The following is a 20,904-nucleotide window of genomic DNA, read 5'->3' as shown; positions in this document are numbered from 1 at the left end:
AGAGGATTTTTGGTGGACTAAACAAGTTTTTTGTAGATTAAAATACCAAGGGTATGTATACAAAAGAATAATGAATAACCAATCAAAATAAAACTATTATTCTTTAAACTATAAGTCAGAGTCCCAATTCTAGTTTTATATTTTTGATGTTATTAATATATTGAACTGTGACATCATTCATTTGAGTGCTATGAATCAAATTCAAATAAGGTTAATGGTAAGTTGAAGATAGCTTTTAAAACATAAAATGATTTGTATGAGTAGATGGTGATGATATTTAAGTTGTTCAATACACCTAGTACCTTCATGGAATTTATGCACAAGATTTTAAGAGTATTTATAGGCTTATTAGTATTTTATTTTGATGATATTCTAATTTTAGCTTATTTCTGAAATCACACTTAGAACATATATGAATTATTTATGACACTCTAAAGTATGAATAATTATTAATAAAATATTAAAAAGTGCATGTTATTTACTAACAATATGACTTTTTAAATATTTGTAGTATATGTTGATAATGTGTAGGTAAATAGTCAAAGGTGGCAACAATTATAGATTGGACCACATATAAAATTATTCGTGATGCCAGAAGTTTCCATAAGCAAGCATATTTTTATAGGTAGTTCATCCGTAATTTTAGTGCATTGATTATACCTATTATCGAGTGTCTCAAAGACTGTCCTTTCCAATTAAAAAAAAATTAGAGACCAACTTTTAGTAAAATAGAAGATAATTGTAGCTCTCATACTAGTTTTTCTTAACTTTGATAAGCATTTTGAGATAAATAGTGATCCTCAAGTTTGGAAGTTAAAAATTTTTTTAGTCAAGAGGGGCATCTTATGAATTTTTTAGTGAGAAGTTGATGAACTCTAAAAAGAAGTATTTTGTTCATGATTTGGGTTCCATGCCATTATTTTTTTCATTAAAGCATTGTTGATACTACTTAATGAATAAGAATTTTATACTTTTTTGGATGACCCATCTTTACCTCAATAAAACAGTTCATTTGCATAAATTCCTAAATCCATTACTTATGACCAAGATATTAAACTCATGGGAAATTTTTGGAAGACTTCATAGGATGAATTGAAAACTCAACTGAAAGTTAGTAATGACTACTATCCTTATAGAGGTGAACATATAAGAGTGATAAATCATAACTTATAGAATCTATTATAGAATCTAGTAGGAAATTATCTGAAGTAATGAGATATGACTTCAATAAAAATGGATTTTGGTTTTAATAGGTTAAGGAATCGTACTAATTGGTTAAATACTTTTTAAGATTGTGTGTGTACATAATTTATGAGGTTTGCTCAAGATAATTATTCTTTATGTTAGACATATGGGTGTCCAAGGTAAAGACAGGACAAACAACCTTTCATATGGAATATGATTAGGTCAGATAAAAAATTTATGACTATACCAGGATACAAAACACAAACAGATAATCATTATCAAGCAAGCCATTTTCAAAATAGGTGGCTTGGTGTAAACAAAGCTTTCTCATAATAGGTTTTCTATGAGGGAGTATAAAAACTTTAGAAGAGTAAAATTTATCTTTGTAAGGTGCTATAAGAGATCAACTATAATGCTTATCGATTTTATCTTCCTAGTCATTTGAACATTTTTAATATTTTCAATGTTCAATTTGTCTAGTGGATGATAAAAAAAATTGAAGGTGAGTTCACTATTATCCAAAAAAACTGATATAAAGGGTTTTGATTAATTAAATATAAATTTATTATATTTGGATCACATGGATAGCATGGTAGATATGTATTTGGATTATATAGATAAGTCTAAGCCCAAAAATAAGTTTAGTAATGTCAAACAAAATGTTTGATAAACTTAAAATCCAACTATTGAATTATACTTATATTTCTTAAGAAGGTTTTACATACTTTATTCTATTAGAGGTCTAGCCAATTCAACATGCTTATTTTAGCATTATTATAGGCTTGAAGCAAAGAAGGAGCAAAGAGTTACAAAGCTTTAATTAGGCAACTATGAAATTAAAGCAAAAATATTTTGAACTCAATGATGAGTTTTTTTCTAATATAATGTGAATGATGCATGAGCATTTATTTAGGTATTTATTTTTTTATTTAGTTTATAAATTTTATGATGCATGAGCATTTATTTAGGTATTTATTTTCTTATTTAGTTTATAAATTTTATTTTTTTAATTCATTTAAGAATAGAAGTTCTTTTATTCAGTTTAGCTCATGATTAATATAAATAAGACTGTTTAATTTGTATTTAAACAATCTTTGATGTTTTAATAAAAAAGCTTATTCTCTTTCTCTCTTATTAGAGATTATAGCATCGAGGATTTTTCTTAAGCTCTTTTGATTTAACCCTTCCTAATTTTTCTTTCAATCCTTAAGAATCAAGTTTTCAACTACGTCATTACTCCTAGTGCAAAGGAAAGAGCACGAGGCATGGGGACAAAGGAGGGTAGGGTCATGGCACTACCTTGTGAAAGCAACAAAAGAAACAGTCGCCGAGAGTGGTCGCTTTTATTACCTAATCCTTTGACGCATCCACGAATCATTATCCGTTGCGAATGATGTTTGGCCACGTTAAGATTCTGGATAATTTGATAGTGTTGGCAAATGCAGCTCAATTCATGTTTATAAAAAAATTAAATTTTTTTATTAAAAATTAATTATTTTTATATGTTTTAAATTACTTTAATCTACTAATTTTTAAAATAAATTTTAAAAAATAAAATAATTATTTTAATACATTTCAATATAACAAATACTTGAGGAAATTACACTTTAAAACAGCCCTAATAATGAACTGCGATTTTTGCAGCTTGTCTCATCAGAATTATTTTGAGGTGTGGATCTCAAGATCCAAAGGTGGGAGGAGGGGAGAATGTTATATACTGTTTATTTTTATATTTTAAAAGTATTTATAAAAAAAATTAATTTTTAATTTTTATATTTTTACTTAAAATTAATAATTTTTTAGTGTTTTTAAATTATTTTAATATACAATTAAAAATAATTTTTTCAATAAAAAACACTTACAAAAATCATTTCTACACTTTTAAATACAGCTAAAGCTTACGGTTTTTTAGCCCACAAATGCCCTCCGAATCCTTTTATTGAAGATGGAAAGCACAGCTTCACGTAATGAATCTGAGTTTGAAGCTCGCTCAAGGATTAAAAATAAAATATCAGCACTGGGCTGAGAAAAGCACAGCCATTCAGAACGTAATTTTAATAATATAAAATATAAACAATATGTTTTTCTTTCCTTTTCTGTCCACAAATAATAAGAAATAAAACATAATATTTTCATATAAGAAGGGGAAAAAAGCAGAGAAAACATAAGGGCTCTTTGTCAATTTCTTTCTTTCTTGTCACTTGAAACGGAGCATCCATGTCACTGAAATTCACACCCATCATTCTTGATGATTTTTGTTGATTTAAAAATATAGTAAGGATATTTTTTAAAATATTTTTTATTTGGAAATGTATTTAAATGTATTTTTTATTTTTTAAAATTATTTTTAATATTAATATATAAAAATAATAAAAAATATAAAATTATTTTAAATAAAAAAATTAAATTTTTATAGAACTCTATTTGGAGCCTTGTTCTCAGATGGCGCAGTTATTATCAAATTGAAGTGATGGTGATAACAAGGAAGAGAACAATTTGGTGTCTAATCTAAGTGAGCGTTATTTATGGCCAAGGAAGTGTATTGAAATGTGGTTTGGCCACGTGTTTTTAAAAGGATTTATTTTATTTTATTTAAATATTATTTTTTATATTTATAAATTGATTTGATAGGTTAATATTAACAATAAATTTATAAAAAATAAAAAAAATATTATTTAAATATATTTTTAATAAAAAATATTTTTAAAAGTTGTTACATTTGGAAAATGTATCTGAAATTTTTTTGTATTTTTAAATTATTTGGATGTTAATTTTTTTAAAATAAAAAATATTATTTTAATATATTTTAAATAAAAAATACTTTTAAAAATAAGTGATATAACCTTTTAAATTTACAGACACTAAAACGAAAGATTACAAATGAAATACGTTGTTGATATGTTTTAAGACATTTTAAATTTGCAGGAGCTCCTTTTGTTGGCATTCCCAAACAACTATTTTTCATCGTGAAATTCAACTAAAAAAAATAAATCTAAGCAACAAATATCTGAAAATAAATCAATCTCCCTTACAAAAAATTAAAAAAAATTGCAAGAATAAAAAAGAAAAACATGGCTGGTAAATTTTATGAGGCAAGCTATTAATGTCACTGTTACAAGGCTAAAGAGCACCCACCATAACCTTGACTCATCACTGACAAAAATATTTTGGTATACTAGCACACACACCAGCCTATTCACTTCTTCTACAGTGCTCACTAGTCCATTCAGAGCGAAGAACAACAGTCACCAGAACCACCTTCTCTCTCCCCCCCCTCCTTCCTGTCCCTTGTCAATTTTTCAACAAGAAAGGTATATGGGTTCTTTGACATTTTGTGAATTGTGGTGGAAAATGGCTATAGGACCCACTTGAAAAAGTAGAAAATGTTGTCGTTAATAATTCTACGGCCACCCCCCGGGCCTTTGATTCTCTCTCTCTCTCTCTCAGCGCATATAAAAATTGCGAGTTTGAAGGAAGGTTTACACTAGTGGCATTTTTTGCTTCCCCTTTAGCCTGGATTTGAGTAGGATTCAATTCAAGTACTTTTCTTTCTTTGGGTCTCTCTCTTTCTATTTTCGCTCTTTCTATGAAATGTTATTATCTTCACTATTGCAATACTACTTTTGTTTTGTCAAAGTGAAAAGTCTGACGTGTTTTTTGTTTTTTCAGGATTGGTTGCTGTTGAAGAGATGATGGAAAGTATGGCTTTTTGTGTCATGTGATTCCTTTTTTGATGATTCTGTATTCATGGGAATTGGTTTCTGTAACTGATCTTTGATTCATCAGATTCTACTGTTTCCCCAGATTCTTAATTTGTTTCAGGTGAAGTTCTGTCTGAAACCTATGTTTTACTGTTTCAACATAGCATAGACAGCTGTGCCATGTAATCTCCGTATGATTGCAAGATGAGGTTGGAGATCTTTATCCATGAAGAATTGAAATTTCTTTTTCTGTTGATGGTATTGATGCTGGGCGCGTTGGGGTGAAATATGAGGGACGAATGATTACATCATATATGAATTTGGCTAAAATTTGTAATCATGGAGAGTGATACTGCATTACCTATTTATTGTCGTGAATTCCCATTTCTCTTGATTGGATTGACGTCCTTTCGTTCCCTTGATCTAATTGATAACTTTTTATTCATTTGGTGAGCTTAGTTATAGTTCCTCTTTAGCTTGATGCCTGCCATGCTCGGTTGAATTGCTGCCTCTGAATTTTGAAATTCGAAGGCATCTGAGACGTATGCTCCAAGTTGCTACTACCATTTCAGACGCCTGCTTATTACAAGCCTTTTATTTACCCTGTTAAATAATATTCATTTATTCATCTCTTTGATTGATATATTCATTTTCACCCAATTGTCCTAAGAACTTGTAATAATTGTATATTGAATAATGAATGAGTTTGTTGTAAGTAATGTATTGAATACTTACTTCATTTCCTTTCTTATCCCAAATTCTTTCCTTTAAATCCTTTCTTATCCCTTGATCTAATAATGAATTATTCAAAAGACCAAAATTCACCAGCCTGCTACCGAAAAACCTATTGCACTATGGATTGGTGGACCAAGGTTCTCGAAGGTTCTAGCAGTAGAGGGCACTATCCTGGGAGATATGGAGGAGATAGGTATTGGGATGAGCCTCGCCGATCAGTGGTAATCACATTCTTTGTACTTTTATAATTGTTCTCCTTTGCTTATGCTTGTCCATGGTATGATGCTAGCCTAGTCTTTATGGCTGGAGCTGGTTGGTTGTATAAATGTTGTGTGAAAAGATGGGATGTTGTAATCTTCTTGCAAAACTATATACTGGCACTTTTCTCTTAAAAGTTTATTCAATTGTTTTTTCCCCTGAGCTAACTGTATGTCATGGACAACTTGAGGCAGGATGATTTATCGAATTTTGACAATGAAGAAATCGAATGTGCTATTGCACTTTCCCTTTCTGAAGAAGATCAAAAAGGAAAAAAAGTAATTGGTAAGTTGCAAAGCTGTTAGAATTGATTAGGTTGTTACTTCCATTTTTTATTTGAAAACTTATATTGACTGTGTAACATGACTGTTGACCCAATGTTTCAAGCAACTTTGTACAAGATATCAGATAGAAGTACCAAAATGAAGAGAAACAAAATGGTTATAGTTTAATTAGGTTCTTTTGCATACCATATTTTATTTCTATACCAGGCAATATAAGCTGAATTTGACAACAATTCATATGATGATGTTTTGGTCAATTACGCCTACAGTTTACACAAATAAAAAGATTTCATCGCAGACAACAAATCACTTTAAAGGTTTCATAAAAATGATAATACAGTTCTCATCATCTTTAATAACCGTGACTGGTTTCATTCATAAAATTCATAGTCAGCCAAGACAGAAATATTCATCCTTTCATATGTATATACTGATGATAGATTGTGTCAGTTATGCACCCATGCTGTTATCCAGTTCATTCTTTAATTATCAAGTAAAAAACTTTATTTCAACCAGAGGAAGATAATGAGTCTGAACAGTCAGAGGAATATTACAAGCCCCACCAGCCAGAGGAGGATGTGACAGCTCAATTGGAAGAAGATGAGCAACTTGCTAAAGCTATTCAAGAAAGTTTAAGTTTGGAGTCTCCTCCTCGAGCACAATATGACAGTGGAAATCTAGTTCCACCTTATCCATTTTCATCTGGTTACAGGTAACTGTGGTTGTGTGGAATAGCCATTTTTCTGCATTCAAATAATGTAACATGCATTCCAATCAGATTTCAAAAGGATGAATATTTATTCCTTCTCTTAGAAGATCCTTTCTGTAAAGTGATTGTTTTGTTGTCATGATAACCGAAGTGCAGTGACATGAGATGAAACACACCATTAATTTACAGGATCAACATGTAGAATATTATGTTGTCTCTATTATGTCAGCCAGACATCTGAGCTTGCATCTTTCTATCACAGAGACAAAATGAAGTTAGTTAAGAAAACATTGGGGGTGCTTTATATTCTTATAACGTGAAATTGCATGTTAATATCTTTCATATACAATGTCTCTTGCCTGTTCTTTAAAATTGTTCTGGCCTATCACAGTTCAGAGACACCACATGGAAAATCTGATCTGATTGTTGAAAATTTATTGCTCATAGGATCTGTGCTGGGTGCAACACTGAGATTGGGCATGGGCAGTTTTTGAGTTGCATGGGCGGTGTTTGGCATCCTGATTGTTTTTGTTGCAATGCTTGCAATCTGCCAATTATTGATTATGAGGTTTAAGTCTGAATCTTATTCTAGTGAATTGATACTTTTGTCTGTAATTGATGGCAGTGATCATGAGTTCTTAACTAATGTCTTTTATTTTGGTTGAGTATCAAGAGATTGGTGTATGTTTACTAACCCTCAAATTCATTCTTGTAATAGTTTTCAATGTCTGGGAATCGTCCGTATCACAAGTCTTGTTACAGGAAGCTGCATCATCCAAGATGCGATGTTTGCAACAAATTTGTAAGTTTTTATATGACAGAAACACAACAATACCTTCTGCTGGTTTAGTATTGTGCTTGAATACATTCGATTGGATGAAGGCTTCGTTGAGTAGATGAACAATGAAGCTAATCCATTGCACACCAGATTAAGGTTGCAATCTAACCGGACTACATAAACTCTCATTGCACCCATCTTGTTAGCCAAAGAAGAATCAGCTTTTGTTGGTAAAGTTGTTGAAGGGTGCCCTTTTTGGTCAAAATTGAGCTGATGCTGCTAAATGCAGCAATCCTTTTGCTCAACTATTGGATGTGCTAGTTGTATATACAAAATAAATAAATGATGATTAGAGAGTCTCTGGAATTATCTCTGATATTCTTTCTTTTGATACGTACCTTTTCAAACTAAGTAATCACTATTATTTGTGCACCTCATCTAGCGAAGAAATAGCCTGACACCAGATATTTTTGTTGAAAAAAAGAATAGAGGTACGGTTGAATTTGGGTCTGTAATGTATAAAGAACAGGTGAACAAATTTGAAGGGGTCAATTTATGCCTTATTGTTTTGCATATTTTGAGATGGAACAAAAATCATCTCGACTTCAATAAGTTGGGTTGGTGTGCTAGGTGCACATATTTCTTTTCCCAGGTAATGAACATTGATAGTAATATCCTAGTAATTTTGCGGTTTAGTATTCTCCAGCTGCCATTAGAACTCAATTTGCCTGTTGTATTATTTATGAGCGCATTTTGTGTTAGCTTATAAAGCTCATAGGCTGACAGATGCCTCGGCATGTTGTGTCATTGACCAACCTTGTGGATAGTGTCATTTAACCTTTGGATTTGCCATGCGGCATTGTGATACATTTTGCTGTCTGCTAAAGTAGCTGGCTACAGCATATTTTTTATTCTAACATTTCTGGGATAATGGGATTTAGGATATGTTTTTTCTCTAATTTTAATGATATATCATCTACAATCAGCCAAAAAAAGAAAGAAAGAAAAAGAGTTAATTAACTACTATTCCATCATATTTCCTTTATTCATGGTGACCTTAAATTCTTTCTTCCCATTCCCTTTTGTACAGATTCCTACAAATTCAGCTGGGCTCATTGAGTATAGGGCTCATCCTTTCTGGCGACAAAAATACTGTCCCTCACATGAGCGTGATAGGACTCCTCGTTGCTGTAGTTGTGAGAGAATGGAGGTCAGTTGAAAGAATTTGAATCAACCTTTCTGCTGTCCAAAACCAAAGTGCAGGGAGGGGATAAAGAAGCTTAGAAAGAAAATGTAAATTGTAGTTTTCTGAAAAATGGTTTGAATTTTATAATAATATTTTTTCCCATGCCATGCAGCCGAGGGACACTAGATATATATCGCTTGATGATGGCAGGAAGCTATGTCTGGAGTGTCTAGACTCTGCAATAATGGATACTCATGAATGCCAACCTCTTTACTTTGAAATTCGAGAATTTTATGAAGGTTTAAATATGAAGGTCGTGCAGGAAATTCCTTTACTTTTGGTTGAGAGACCAGCCCTGAATGAGGCTATGGAAGGAGAAAAGAATGTAAGGCTGATGCATCGAGACCATCAATAATTAAGCCTTTTGTTTTGTTATATTTTTGTGTGGTTTTATTTTCAGTTTTTACATTTTCGTGGTCAGGGTCATCATCACTTACCTGAAACCAGAGGACTCTGCTTGTCGGAAGAACAAACTGTTACCACTGTAATTTCTTGTCACAAGTCCTACATAAGCTAGTGTTTGGTTTCTTGAAGGTGTCTGTTTATAGATTGAAATTGTATATTTATTTGACCCTATTACCAGGTTTTGAGGAGGCCAAGGATTGGGGCGGGATACCGTTTCATAGACATAAGAACAGAACCTTATAGGCTAAGCCGTAGGTGTGAAGTAACTGCAATTCTCATTCTGTATGGCCTTCCCAGGTATTATCATCTATTTGTGTCGATCACTCAGCAAATTCATCATCATTCATGATATTTGAGAATTTTCAAGTGTGCATCCTTTACATTCCATACATACAGGTTGTTGACGGGTTCAATTTTGGCTCATGAGATGATGCATGCTTGGCTTCGACTTAAAGGTTTGCCCATCCTATGACATACATGATCTTGTCAAGTATTTCCTTTATTTTTATTTATTTACTTTCATATGGACAGCTAAGAAGTACAAAAGTTGTCTTTGACAGGTTATCCCAACCTACGTCCAGAGGTCGAAGAAGGAATATGCCAGGTCCTGGCTCATATGTGGCTAGATTCTGAGATATATTCTAGTTCAGGAGGTGAAGTTGCTTCATCTTCACCGTCATCATCTTCTTCCACATCATCAAAGAAAGGGCCGCGATCTGACTTTGAGAAGAAACTTGGTGAGTTTTTCAAACACCAGATCGAGTCAGATGCTTCGCCAGCTTATGGAGAAGGTTTCAGGATAGGTAACCAGGCAGTGCTGAAATATGGCCTCAGGAGAACCCTTGACCATATTCAGATGACAGGAACCTTTCCTGTCTGATCTACTGATTGATAGTTATAGCAATAATTGGTATTTTCTCTCACAAATACCTCACCCTTACGATATTAAACTTATACTGAAGTAAAAAAGCCACAAAAAGGAATGCACCAGGAGACGTCATATATAATAATATTGCTTCCGTGCAACTGCTGCAAAACTCTTAAAGGTGGGCACCACATGGATAGCATTTTAGGACAAGCTATTGAATCTCTTCAAAATATTGAGTATATTAGAATGTGTATACCTCCTTTTTATGTTTTCCTTACAACATTTCCCTACTATCCGTTGTTCATTTTGAAGCAGCTTGTTTATATTAGTTACATGACTCAGTCCGGCACTGTGTACAAGAAACCGAATTAAATGGTTGGTTTGTGAAATTTCCATTTTGTTAAGGGAAGGGTTTCTATTTTCTTCTCCGCATATAGTTGTCATTGTGGAACTTCTATTATACATTTTTTTTTTAATCTTTACTATTTTTTATATTATTTTATTTGGAACATGGGAATTTTTTTAAATCTTTATTCCTCTCTCATTACGAAAAAAAAAAAAAAACCCTCATTGTTTTATGACCGTAAACTATGATAAGGTAGGCTTTCAGTGTATAACTTTTGTCTTCAAGGAGACAACCAGACATTTTGGATTTCCATTTGAAAGATTATGATCTCTGCAAGAATCTATGGAGGAATTGAAGAAGCAGACAGTTGCATTTTGAAGCAATCATGATGACGATTAAAGCATAGGAAGCATAGCAGGAACCAGTTCAGGAATCAAAATTCAGTTCTTGAGGCGATGGCTTGATTCCCACACCATGAAAAGATGGTGAGAATCCTTCGTCCTTACCTGAATCCACCAGGTCTGCTTATAATGTTGCTGTACCAAGGATTAATCTTCAATTCTTTAATGGTGAAAATCCTAGAGTGGATATGTAAGTGCTAGAAAAATTTCAAGATGAATTTTATTTCCGCTAATTAATATGTAGAGATTGCTTCTGTGTATTTAGAGGGAAAGGATGAAATTTGGTTTTAAGGATTTGTTGTAGGGAGTGATGTTGAAAATTGGGAGGGGATTGTGAGTGAGATTATGTAGAAGGTTTGGTAGCAGAAATGATGTGGTAGAGGAGTTTAACAAACTTGCACAGGAGAAGGATGTTGAAGATTATATAAAAAAGTTTGAAGAACTTAATCTTTAATGATTTTGATGCTAATCCTTACTTATCAAAGGCTTATTTCATCTCTAGCTTTATAAGTGGACTCAAAGAGCTTAAAGTCTTGAAACCTACTTCTTTAAATCAAGTCTTTGTCCACGGCTAGAAAGAGTAAGGTTGTTTCGGGTATGGGAGATGAATGCAATGAAAGCGCGGGAAGAGGGAAATGATGTGTTTGGTGACGTGGATGAGGGAAATGGAGATGGCGACTTAGTTGATTCTGGTATGAGGGTGGGGGACGATGTTTGATTTTGTTAAGATGAATCTTTCTCTTAAGAAAGAAGGAAGAATGATTGAGTTGAAGGGCATTTCTGATGAGGTGAAATTACTAATGATGTCAGTAGATAAGGTTTCCAAGAACCTTACAGACAGGATTTGTATATTTTGAGCTCAATTTTTCTTAATCACAAGCCATGAGGAGTCTGTTATCAAAGCCTATCATCATCATCGTGAGATTTGTGCTTTGTTAGCTGAATAAATTATTGTGTTTGCTAAACATACTCAGCTGCCTCCGGCTAGGAAACATGATCATGGAATTCAATTGCTATCAGATGCCAACCCTATGAATGCAAGACCATATAGTCTTGAAAGATGAGATTTGAGAGGTTGGCGGTAAAGATAGTGCTCGAGAATGCAGTTGAAATCACATATTAAATAATAATATAAATTATAAAAAAATCACATATTAAATAATAATATAAATTATAAAAAAATCACATATTAAATAATAATATAAATTATAAAAAAATCACATATTAAATAATAATATAAATTATAAAAAAATCACATATTAAATAATAATATAAATTATATTTAGATCTCATCAAATAACTTAAGCACTTGGATGTAATTGGTTTATTGATATGATATTAAAGTTTTAATGATTGAATGATTACAAGTTTAAGTTTTATTAAGTTTTATTATCTTTATTAATTTGATAAAAATTAATTATAAAATAGTGTGAGTTTGTATAATTTTTAAATCTAATAAATTTTTATTTAAGGAGGTATATTAAAAAATAATTTTAATCATATATTAGAAAATGATAGGATGAAGAACCATTGTAAGAAATTTCCAAACCTTAACCCCATCACCTAAAGTCACTTTATCAGTGCCATTATACCTTGAGTGTGTAGATAGATTTTACAAGATCACTTGTAATGTTACATGAAGCACTTGAATCAAGAAGCCAAGGCTTTTCTATTGCATTGAATGTCCGAGCACGGTTAACTATTGCAGTATTATAATTGAATTGAGAAAAAAGTCTTTGCGATATGTCCTAGCTGATCACAGATTTAACATCGAGGTTGATAGCAATGATTGAATCTGTTAGACCAACCTAATCCATTTGAGGCCCAACGATTGTCTTGCTGAGAATTAATTTGAGAGTGGGGCTGTCCATTTTGTTTATTAAAGTGCCATGTAAAGTAACTGTCATTTAAACCTCTTTTCGTTCGATTGGTGCAATTTGTAGAGACCAAAGACCATGAGCTGTTGTGTTGCAGCTTCCAAGTGACGTAGATAGCTTTCATGACCTATCAAGAGATCATGCAATTCCTCAAAAGTCAAGGAGTTCTCGAGCATGAATAGGGGCAACAATCTCTTTAAAATCGGCCCCTACTTCATGTAAGATGTTGAGCATAAGATCATCATCTGAAAGTGGATGGTCGATAATGGCAAATTCATTTGCCAATGTCTTCACATCATGCAAATAGTCGATAATTAATCTATTGCCACGCTGAATTAATGTAAATTCCTCCTTCAGTTGCCCGACATCTTTAGTTTTGGAATGACTAGCATATAGGGTATAGAGTTTAGCTACAGGAGAAGTGATTGTGAGTTGTAGTAGAGGCTAGGGTGACATTGAGAATGAGTTGTCTAACTCAATGTGTTTTATTGAGGTTGATAGTGGGATTAACATTAATTGAGGAACATGGAATGCCACCATTGATATAATTAAGCACTTAGGTGTTAGTTTAATGGTGAGAGGGACTTGATTAACATTAATTGAGGAACATGGAATGCCACCGTTGATATAATTAAGCACTTAGGTGTTAGCACTTGATATAATTAAGCACCACCGTTGATATAATGGTAGAGGGACTTGTTCTCTTCTTTTATATTTATATTTGAATTTTATTATATACATCTGTCATTCTCTTCCTTTATATTCAGATTTGAATTTTATTATACACACCTGTCATTCTCGTGGTGCCTTACATACTCACTGAACTTGCAGAATATTCAGTGGGCCATGAGATTAGTCGTGGTACATGTAAGCTGGCCTGAACACCCACGTAAATAAAAAAAAAAGTAAATCATAATCAATAAATAGTGTTTCAAATTAATATAAATAGATGAAGTTAGTTTTTCATTAATATCGATAGTGAAATTTAGAATAATAAGAGGCATTAATATCAATAGTGAAATTTAGAGTAATAAAAGGCTTATTAGAATCAGAAAAAAGTTGTGTGTTAGGGCTGAGATTTTAGCTTCGATCTACCAGGGAAGACATGCTTGAAATTGAAATTGTTATCTTATGAGAGGTTTTTGGCTCTGACATCATAAAAGATTTGAATTTAATATGTTTTCAATGAATGAATTTTCATTACTGAATTATTAAAAGATTATATAGTATATATTCACTGATCATAAAAGTCTAATTTAAGTGGGACATTTGTTTAAACTAAGTTTTATCTTAGAATAAATTACAAACAACAGATAATTACATCAGAGTAAATGACATGATTGCAGGCAATCGTTTCTCTTGAGTTGCCAATAATATAAATTGGTTCTTTGACATCATGTTTCTTAAATATTTGAATTTTTTTTTGTTTAAAATTAATATTTTTTTTATGTTTTTGAATTGTATTGATATGTTGATATGAAAAACAAAATTAATATTTTTTTTATGTTTTTAAATTGTATTGATATGTTGATATCAAAAATAATTTTAAAAAAATAAAAAAATAATATTATTTTAATATATTTTCAAATAAAACATACTTTAAAAAAACTGCTATCATATTTTTAAACACCCTATAATTTATTTATGAATGATATTATCCAACCAAACAAAACTTCTTTTGCCTTTCATGTGTTTCTTGTTAAAAAGAAATGTTTAGAGGCTTTGTGTTGATTTTAGATAGTTAAATGACATTAAGTTTTTAATTCCACTGATCAATGATTTGCTAGATGAGCTTAATTAGTTAATCACATTTCTTTTTTAAGATTGATATTACAGCTGGATATAAACATGAATAGTTGTTCTAAACTAAAAATCCCATATTTCACATCTCAAAATTATACTGAATATTTTGAGAAAAAAACGATTGTAAGCTAAGCAATCTAAATGCTCAAGAAAAGGTTAACTATTAATTGATGTTAGAAGTTGTGTTGGAATTGATGCATTTTTAAATATTAAAAATTAAATTTTGAATAAAATTAAATTCTTAAAAATTATACAAGAATAAATTAGACGTTAACCCTTCTTATTTATTACACTAAATAAGAGAAATTAATAGTTAAAATTAGTTTATGAAAATACCTATCCATTTATCTGTTTTTTTAAGAGATATTTGGGAGAATAAGATAAATGTAATGATAGTAATATATAAAATAAAATGAATTGAACTCTGTCTTTTTCAAACATGCAACTTTAACTTACTTGTTAATTAAATTCAAATTAAATATTATAATTAAATTCAATTACAGTAGTTCCAAACTAACCTAGAAAGTTAACCATGTGTGAGGCATCTTGTGTTGGCTTTTAATAAAGTATTCATATCGAAAGCTGATGCATGTGGATATGGAGCAGGAGGAGTCAGGAGATAATTCCTGTCAGATTGATTTCTGAAGGCTCATTTCCTTTGTAGGCTTGCCAGGATGGTGTACTGAGGTATAAAGCGCGAGTTTACATCGGAAGCAACGCCGATCCGAAGAGAAAATTGTCGTCGGCGGTTCATGCTTCCGCTGTGGGTGGTCAGGTAGGAATTCGAAACCCTCTTCGAAGAATCAAAGGAATGTTTTATTGGCCTCAACTGAAACATATAGTAAAGCAAGAAACAATGCTGTTATCACTGCCGAACGGCGGATGATACTGGTAACTTACATTTGTATTCGAACTTGTACAACTATACTTGAAAATGAAATTATTAGATACATTTATATCGTACCGATCCAACCTAATAACATTATTTGGACAGTGATATAGTTTTTGCGGCAGAAACACGGTTTAAAAAAATTAATTTTTTTAGTGTTTCAAAATTATTTTGATATATTAATATTAAAAATCCAATTTAAAAAATAAAAAAAAAATATTATTTTAATATAAAACATATTTTAAAAAATAATCACCCTAATAATACTAAACACAACACACCTACCATTTAATTTGTTTCAAATTAATATCAATTAGTATGTAAAAATACTCTTAAAAAAAAATTATTAGGATGTCGAGTCCAAGTAGACAGCATCATCGCTAGGAGAACAATTTTTCATATGCATGATTTGAAAGGATTTCACGTAACTACTAGTCACACCAGCTATACTAATTATGTAATTGGAGGGGGTATAGTTTAACTAATGAAATTCTAGATTTATTTCTTATAAATTATCAGTTTGAGCCCTATTAACCTTAGGGTTATTAGAGGCTTACATGGTTGTTAATTTCAAGATTAATAGAAATAGTTGAGGTGCGTGCAAGCTGACCTGAACACTAATATTAATATTAATAAAAAAAAAACCATACCAATTATGCTACGCTACATGTAAGATTTTTATGTTAATTTTTAACTTAAGAAAAAAATATCACATCTTTGGATATAATGAAAGACAAATTTAAAAAATATATCAAATGAAAAATATAAAATAATTATTAAAACTAATTAAATGTTAAAGCAACGAGCTAACCTTCCAAATAATATTTTATTCTGGTTTCTTTTTATATTTTATATATTTTTATTTATTTTATACTCGATGTTAATTCTAGTTGTTAAGAATAAATATTTTTTATTTTTTATAAATGAATAATGCAAATATAATTTATTTATATAAAATAAAAGTTGAAAAATTAAAGATAAATTAAACATGAGGAAAACAAACAAAAAAAATATTTTGAATTAAAACATAGAATTTGAAAAAACATAAAAAAAACAATAAAAATAATCATATTTGGATCATTAATACTTAAAATACAATTCTTAAGGATATGACAATTTGTTTAATGACACAGTGACTATCCAAAAAAATTACCCATAAAATTACCTGTAAAAAGTTAAGCTTAATTCAAGAGTCGGATTAGAATCGTGGTTTTAAAGAGTTAACCAGTTTTGATTATTTTAGATTTTTTCTTAAATCTAAACCTATTCCAGATGTTTATATAAACATCTTTTAGGCAAATTCATGTAGTCTATTTGAGCTAAATCTTCATTTATTAATGTCAGATCATTACCATCACCTAAATGCTTAGAATCCCTTGTGTTTATAAGCTCGACTACATCATTCTCTCCTAGTTATGGGCATCAAAAACTTATTTTTTAACTTATTTTTCACTTGAAAACAATAAAAAACATCATAAGAATTTCAATAAATCCATTTCAACCTGAAACACTCTCTAATAAGAATTTCAATAAATCCATTTCAACCTGAAACACTCTCTAATAACTTTTAAAGGCAAAAATTAGATAAATAAAAAAACTTATGACTCTTGATTTATTTATTTTTAGTATAGCTAAAAAGCAATGCAACCTCCATTGAAATACCCTTAAAAAGACAGATCAATTAAAACCAAGTTTACTCTTTGTAATGATTGGTATGTAGTTAGTCAATTATTTTCTCTCTCCTCAATCTTTTTATGATGACTATTTTCAATATCTAAAGGCGGAAATATGACAATAAATAAAGTTAGGATCTTAAATGTAAAATGCTAAAACAATAGGGATCAAATAATATATAAGCTAAAACTTTAAGAATCAAAGTGAAGTTTTCCAAGTCAAAATGAAAAGAGGTATTTTCTATTCTTGTTCTATTTTTTTTTTAATTACAACAAAAAAAATTCTATTTTGTGGAATTTATATTCAATTTATCATCAAAATATTTTTTAATACTCCGTAAATGTGAGAGCATACAAAGCGGAAGAAATCTCAACACATTATACCATATTTATATAATTTGGGATGGTAAAATTGCAAATAAATAAAGTGGGGAGACTAAAATGAAAAACAATTCTGGATGAACAGTGAATATCCATGTAGATTCCCCCCTGGAAGATAAGTTTCTTTTATTATTATTATTATTATTATTGCATAAAATAAATCTGACAGACTTTGAGGTGCATGGCTCAAGTCACTCGATTACTTGACTTGGATTGCATAATTGCTATTTGCGAAACGCTCTGTCGTTTAAGCCCTATCACCTCACCGCAACAACATTTGAAAAGGGTCCTCTATTAATACTTAAAATACAATCAAAATTCATTATTTGTTCTTGAGTCTTGGCGGGAATTTATTTTAAGTTAACATCCAAAACCAGCACTAATCTACAACCGTTTCCTCATCAAGAACACGACGTTCTATGTTGCCGACTAATGCACACTAGATGTTTGATATATTAACACAGTGAACTCCAGTTCACATTTTCCTTAAAATCTCACACCACTTGCAATGAATATCACTCGTCTTTCGCGTGCCATAATCCCCTTCAACCATCAAGTTCGCTACTTTGTTAGAGACCCATTTCCTAACAAGCTCACCCATTACCTCCGCCGTGCCGAGCTAATTAATTCAATTAGACTTGTTCTTCGTTCAAACAATCCCAATTCACTCCAAATCATCATCAATACTCGTCTTTTGGACACTTTTGTGGTCACTCAGGCTCTACGTTCTGCTCCTAATGCTGATGCCGCTCTTTCTTTTGTTGATTCATTAAAGAAAATAGATAATACAGCGCATCTTTCTCGGCATCAAAGTACCCTCCATGCGCTGGCCACGGTGCTAGCCAGGTGGCAGCGGGGTTTGGAACTGAAAGCTTTGATTGGTGAAATTAATGAGGGGAAATATGGTAATGTTCGCTTTAGTTTTATGAACCTTATGCAATGGTATGCTGCCACTGGAGATCTAGAGGCAGTTTTAGATGTTTGGAAGCAGTATAGAAACGGTGATAAGCGTGTGTGTACTGAGTCATATAATATTGTCATGAGTTTGTATGCTCAGAAGGGGAGGGATTGTGAGGCTGTAAGGGTTTTTTATAGGATGATTCATGAAGGGGCGATTCCGAATTCTAGAACATATACAGTTATGATTGAGCATCTTGTTAATTCGGGGAAATTGGATCCAGCAATTGAGATTTTTAGTGTATTGCCGTTAATGAGGATTAAACGAACTTTAAAGCAGTATTTGGTTTTGGTTGAAGGGTTTGTGGGTTTGGAACGGTTTGATGGAGTTAGAACTTTGCTGGATGAAATGCGGGCTGATGGGAAGTTTCCTGGCCGTGCCATGCGTAAGGCCCTACATTGTTTGCGAGGGGCAGGGTTCGTTGAGGAAACAGAAGATTTTCTGAAGGAAATGTTTCCGGACGAGAGAATCAAGAGTATAAGCACTTGTAGGGATATCAGTTTTGGTGAGGATGCTGATGAGGATGAGGATGAGGAGACTGATGAGGATGAAAACCATGGTGGTGCTTTTGCAGATATACAAGAAGTTCGGTTGAAACCATGGTTGGACCCAAGAGCTTTGGCTAAGGCCTTGAATAAATGGAGCCCTGATGTGGTGTCCGCATTGCAGGATGCGAAATTTGTTTGGACCACTCGGTTGGTTTGGAAAGTTCTTAGAAACATTAATTCACCAGAAACAGCTTGGGATTTCTTCTGTTGGGTTGCTTATCAGCCGGGATTCACTCATGATGTTTATACAGTTCAACGAATGATGACACTTTTAGCGAAACATGGAAAGGTTGAATTGGTTGATCAACTCATAACCAAGATAAGAAGTGAGGGAATGAGGTTGCCTTTTAGCACCATCAGATTGATTATTGACTTCTGTGGTATTTCAAAGAATGCCGATGCTGCTCTAAAGGTCTTCCGCGAGGACAGAGCACTCTGTGGTCCCATAACAAAATATAATCTGATGCTTTTGTATTCATCTCTCATACGAACATTGACCAAGTGCAAGAGAGATTCTGATGCCATTGACGTGCTTGAAGAGATGATTTTATGTGGGATATGCCCAGATATTCAGACATTTTCTGGATTGATGTATCACTTTGCATCGCAAGGAGATATTAAAACCGTGCAGAAACTGTTAACAATAGTTCGGCAGAGCGATGTAGAACCAGATGCTTACATGTACAAAGTATTGATCCAAGCTTATTGCAAATGTGATAGAGCTGCTCTTGCATGGAGGATTTTTGAAGACATGAAGAACTCAAATTTGATACCTGATGTTGCAACAAAAGATTTGCTTGTGAAGAGTCTTTGGAAGGAAGGCAAGCTGAAAGAGGCTGCCACTGTGGAAGAAAGCTGCGACGGAATAAATTCTGTCCTTCCACTTAAACAGCATGGTCATAAATGGACATTGAGCTCTGCGGATCTCGCAAAAGTCTATAATCTCTATTCAAACAGTTTTAAGTTGAGCAATGGCCACTAGCTAGTGTTTGCTATGGATTAAGAAAATAAGCAGTGGTCACTTTAAAAACCATATGTTTGCATTCCATTATATCATAATATTATAGAAAAACAATGCCTTCTTCCTTTGCTCTTCATCTGGATTTGAATTTATTAGTGTATAATCCTTCCCTTTGTGACTACAAAAACAAATGGAGTTCTAAATTATTTTATATGATAGATTATGTCTAGATGAGTTGCTGGTAAATGAACAGAAATAACCCGAACAGGTCATTCCTCATTAATTCCGGTGGTACTGCTTGTGGTCAAATGGATCAATTCAAATGCGACTGCGTAAATCTTGATTCTGACACTCGTTTTTGAGCTTTGTTATTATGCTGAACAAGGGCCCTGCACTGCGCTCAACTTTTTTTGGCTTTTTTTCCCTTCCCCCTTTTTGGTATTGATGTCGGGATGAAGTTCCCGCAGAGAACCACTACGAACAGCAGTTACTGGGTGCATTTCAGTCTCTTCTTGTACATCTTCGTTTCTTCCCAGCAGCAAACTAATGAGCCACACGTGAGTTTTCTCGACAGACTTTTGATTTAAATTCATTTTATTGATTTATTCACTACCATTTGAGCTATGAATATCATATATTTTTAGCTATAAAACATTTATTCATATCAAAATTAAACATATTTGTAATTCAGTATTCATTTATACTTAGATTAAGAAATATTATAACTTAAATCAATAAACTTTAAGTAATATAAGATAAAACTTAAATATGATGGCTAAAAGTAATAATATTTTTTATTTTATTATATAATTTTTATTAATCAGTTAATTTTTAGTGATTATAATACTACATAATAATTTATTAAATTAAATATTTATATTTTTTTAAAATAAAATGT

At 31.9% G+C, this 20,904-nt stretch overlaps 2 protein-coding genes across 3 annotated transcripts; both read left to right on the top strand.

The window, feature by feature from the left end:
* Positions 1–4,613: 4,613 nt before the first annotated feature.
* LOC105114878 (protein DA1-related 1-like) lies at positions 4,614–10,605 on the top strand. Of its 2 annotated transcripts, XM_011011584.1 has the most exons (13): positions 4,614–4,724; positions 4,855–5,007; positions 5,700–5,842; positions 6,074–6,164; positions 6,680–6,875; positions 7,320–7,440; positions 7,591–7,674; positions 8,741–8,860; positions 9,009–9,221; positions 9,318–9,380; positions 9,480–9,598; positions 9,698–9,756; positions 9,862–10,605. In XM_011011584.1, exons 3-13 carry the CDS (start codon positions 5,741–5,743, stop codon positions 10,179–10,181), a joined length of 1,488 nt encoding a protein of 495 aa, XP_011009886.1. In that variant the 5' UTR covers positions 4,614–4,724; positions 4,855–5,007; positions 5,700–5,740; the 3' UTR covers positions 10,182–10,605. The 2 variants fall into 2 exon arrangements, with proteins under 2 accessions (XP_011009886.1, XP_011009887.1); XM_011011585.1 differs by lacking the exons at positions 4,614–4,724; positions 4,855–5,007 and adding an exon at positions 5,148–5,290.
* A 7,257-nt stretch (positions 10,606–17,862) lies between these two features.
* LOC105114877 (pentatricopeptide repeat-containing protein At5g66631-like) lies at positions 17,863–20,139 on the top strand. Its single transcript, XM_011011582.1, has one exon. It carries the CDS (start codon positions 18,048–18,050, stop codon positions 20,025–20,027), a length of 1,980 nt encoding a protein of 659 aa, XP_011009884.1. The 5' UTR covers positions 17,863–18,047; the 3' UTR covers positions 20,028–20,139.
* The last annotated feature ends 765 nt before the right edge of the window (positions 20,140–20,904 follow it).

Source organism: Populus euphratica, unplaced genomic scaffold (assembly GCF_000495115.2).
Source record: "Populus euphratica unplaced genomic scaffold, PopEup_1.0 scaffold592.1, whole genome shotgun sequence".
Taxonomy (NCBI): Eukaryota; Viridiplantae; Streptophyta; class Magnoliopsida; order Malpighiales; family Salicaceae; genus Populus; species Populus euphratica.
The sequence above is the reverse complement of the archived record's forward strand: the minus strand, read 5'-3'. Positions and strand labels throughout refer to the sequence as shown.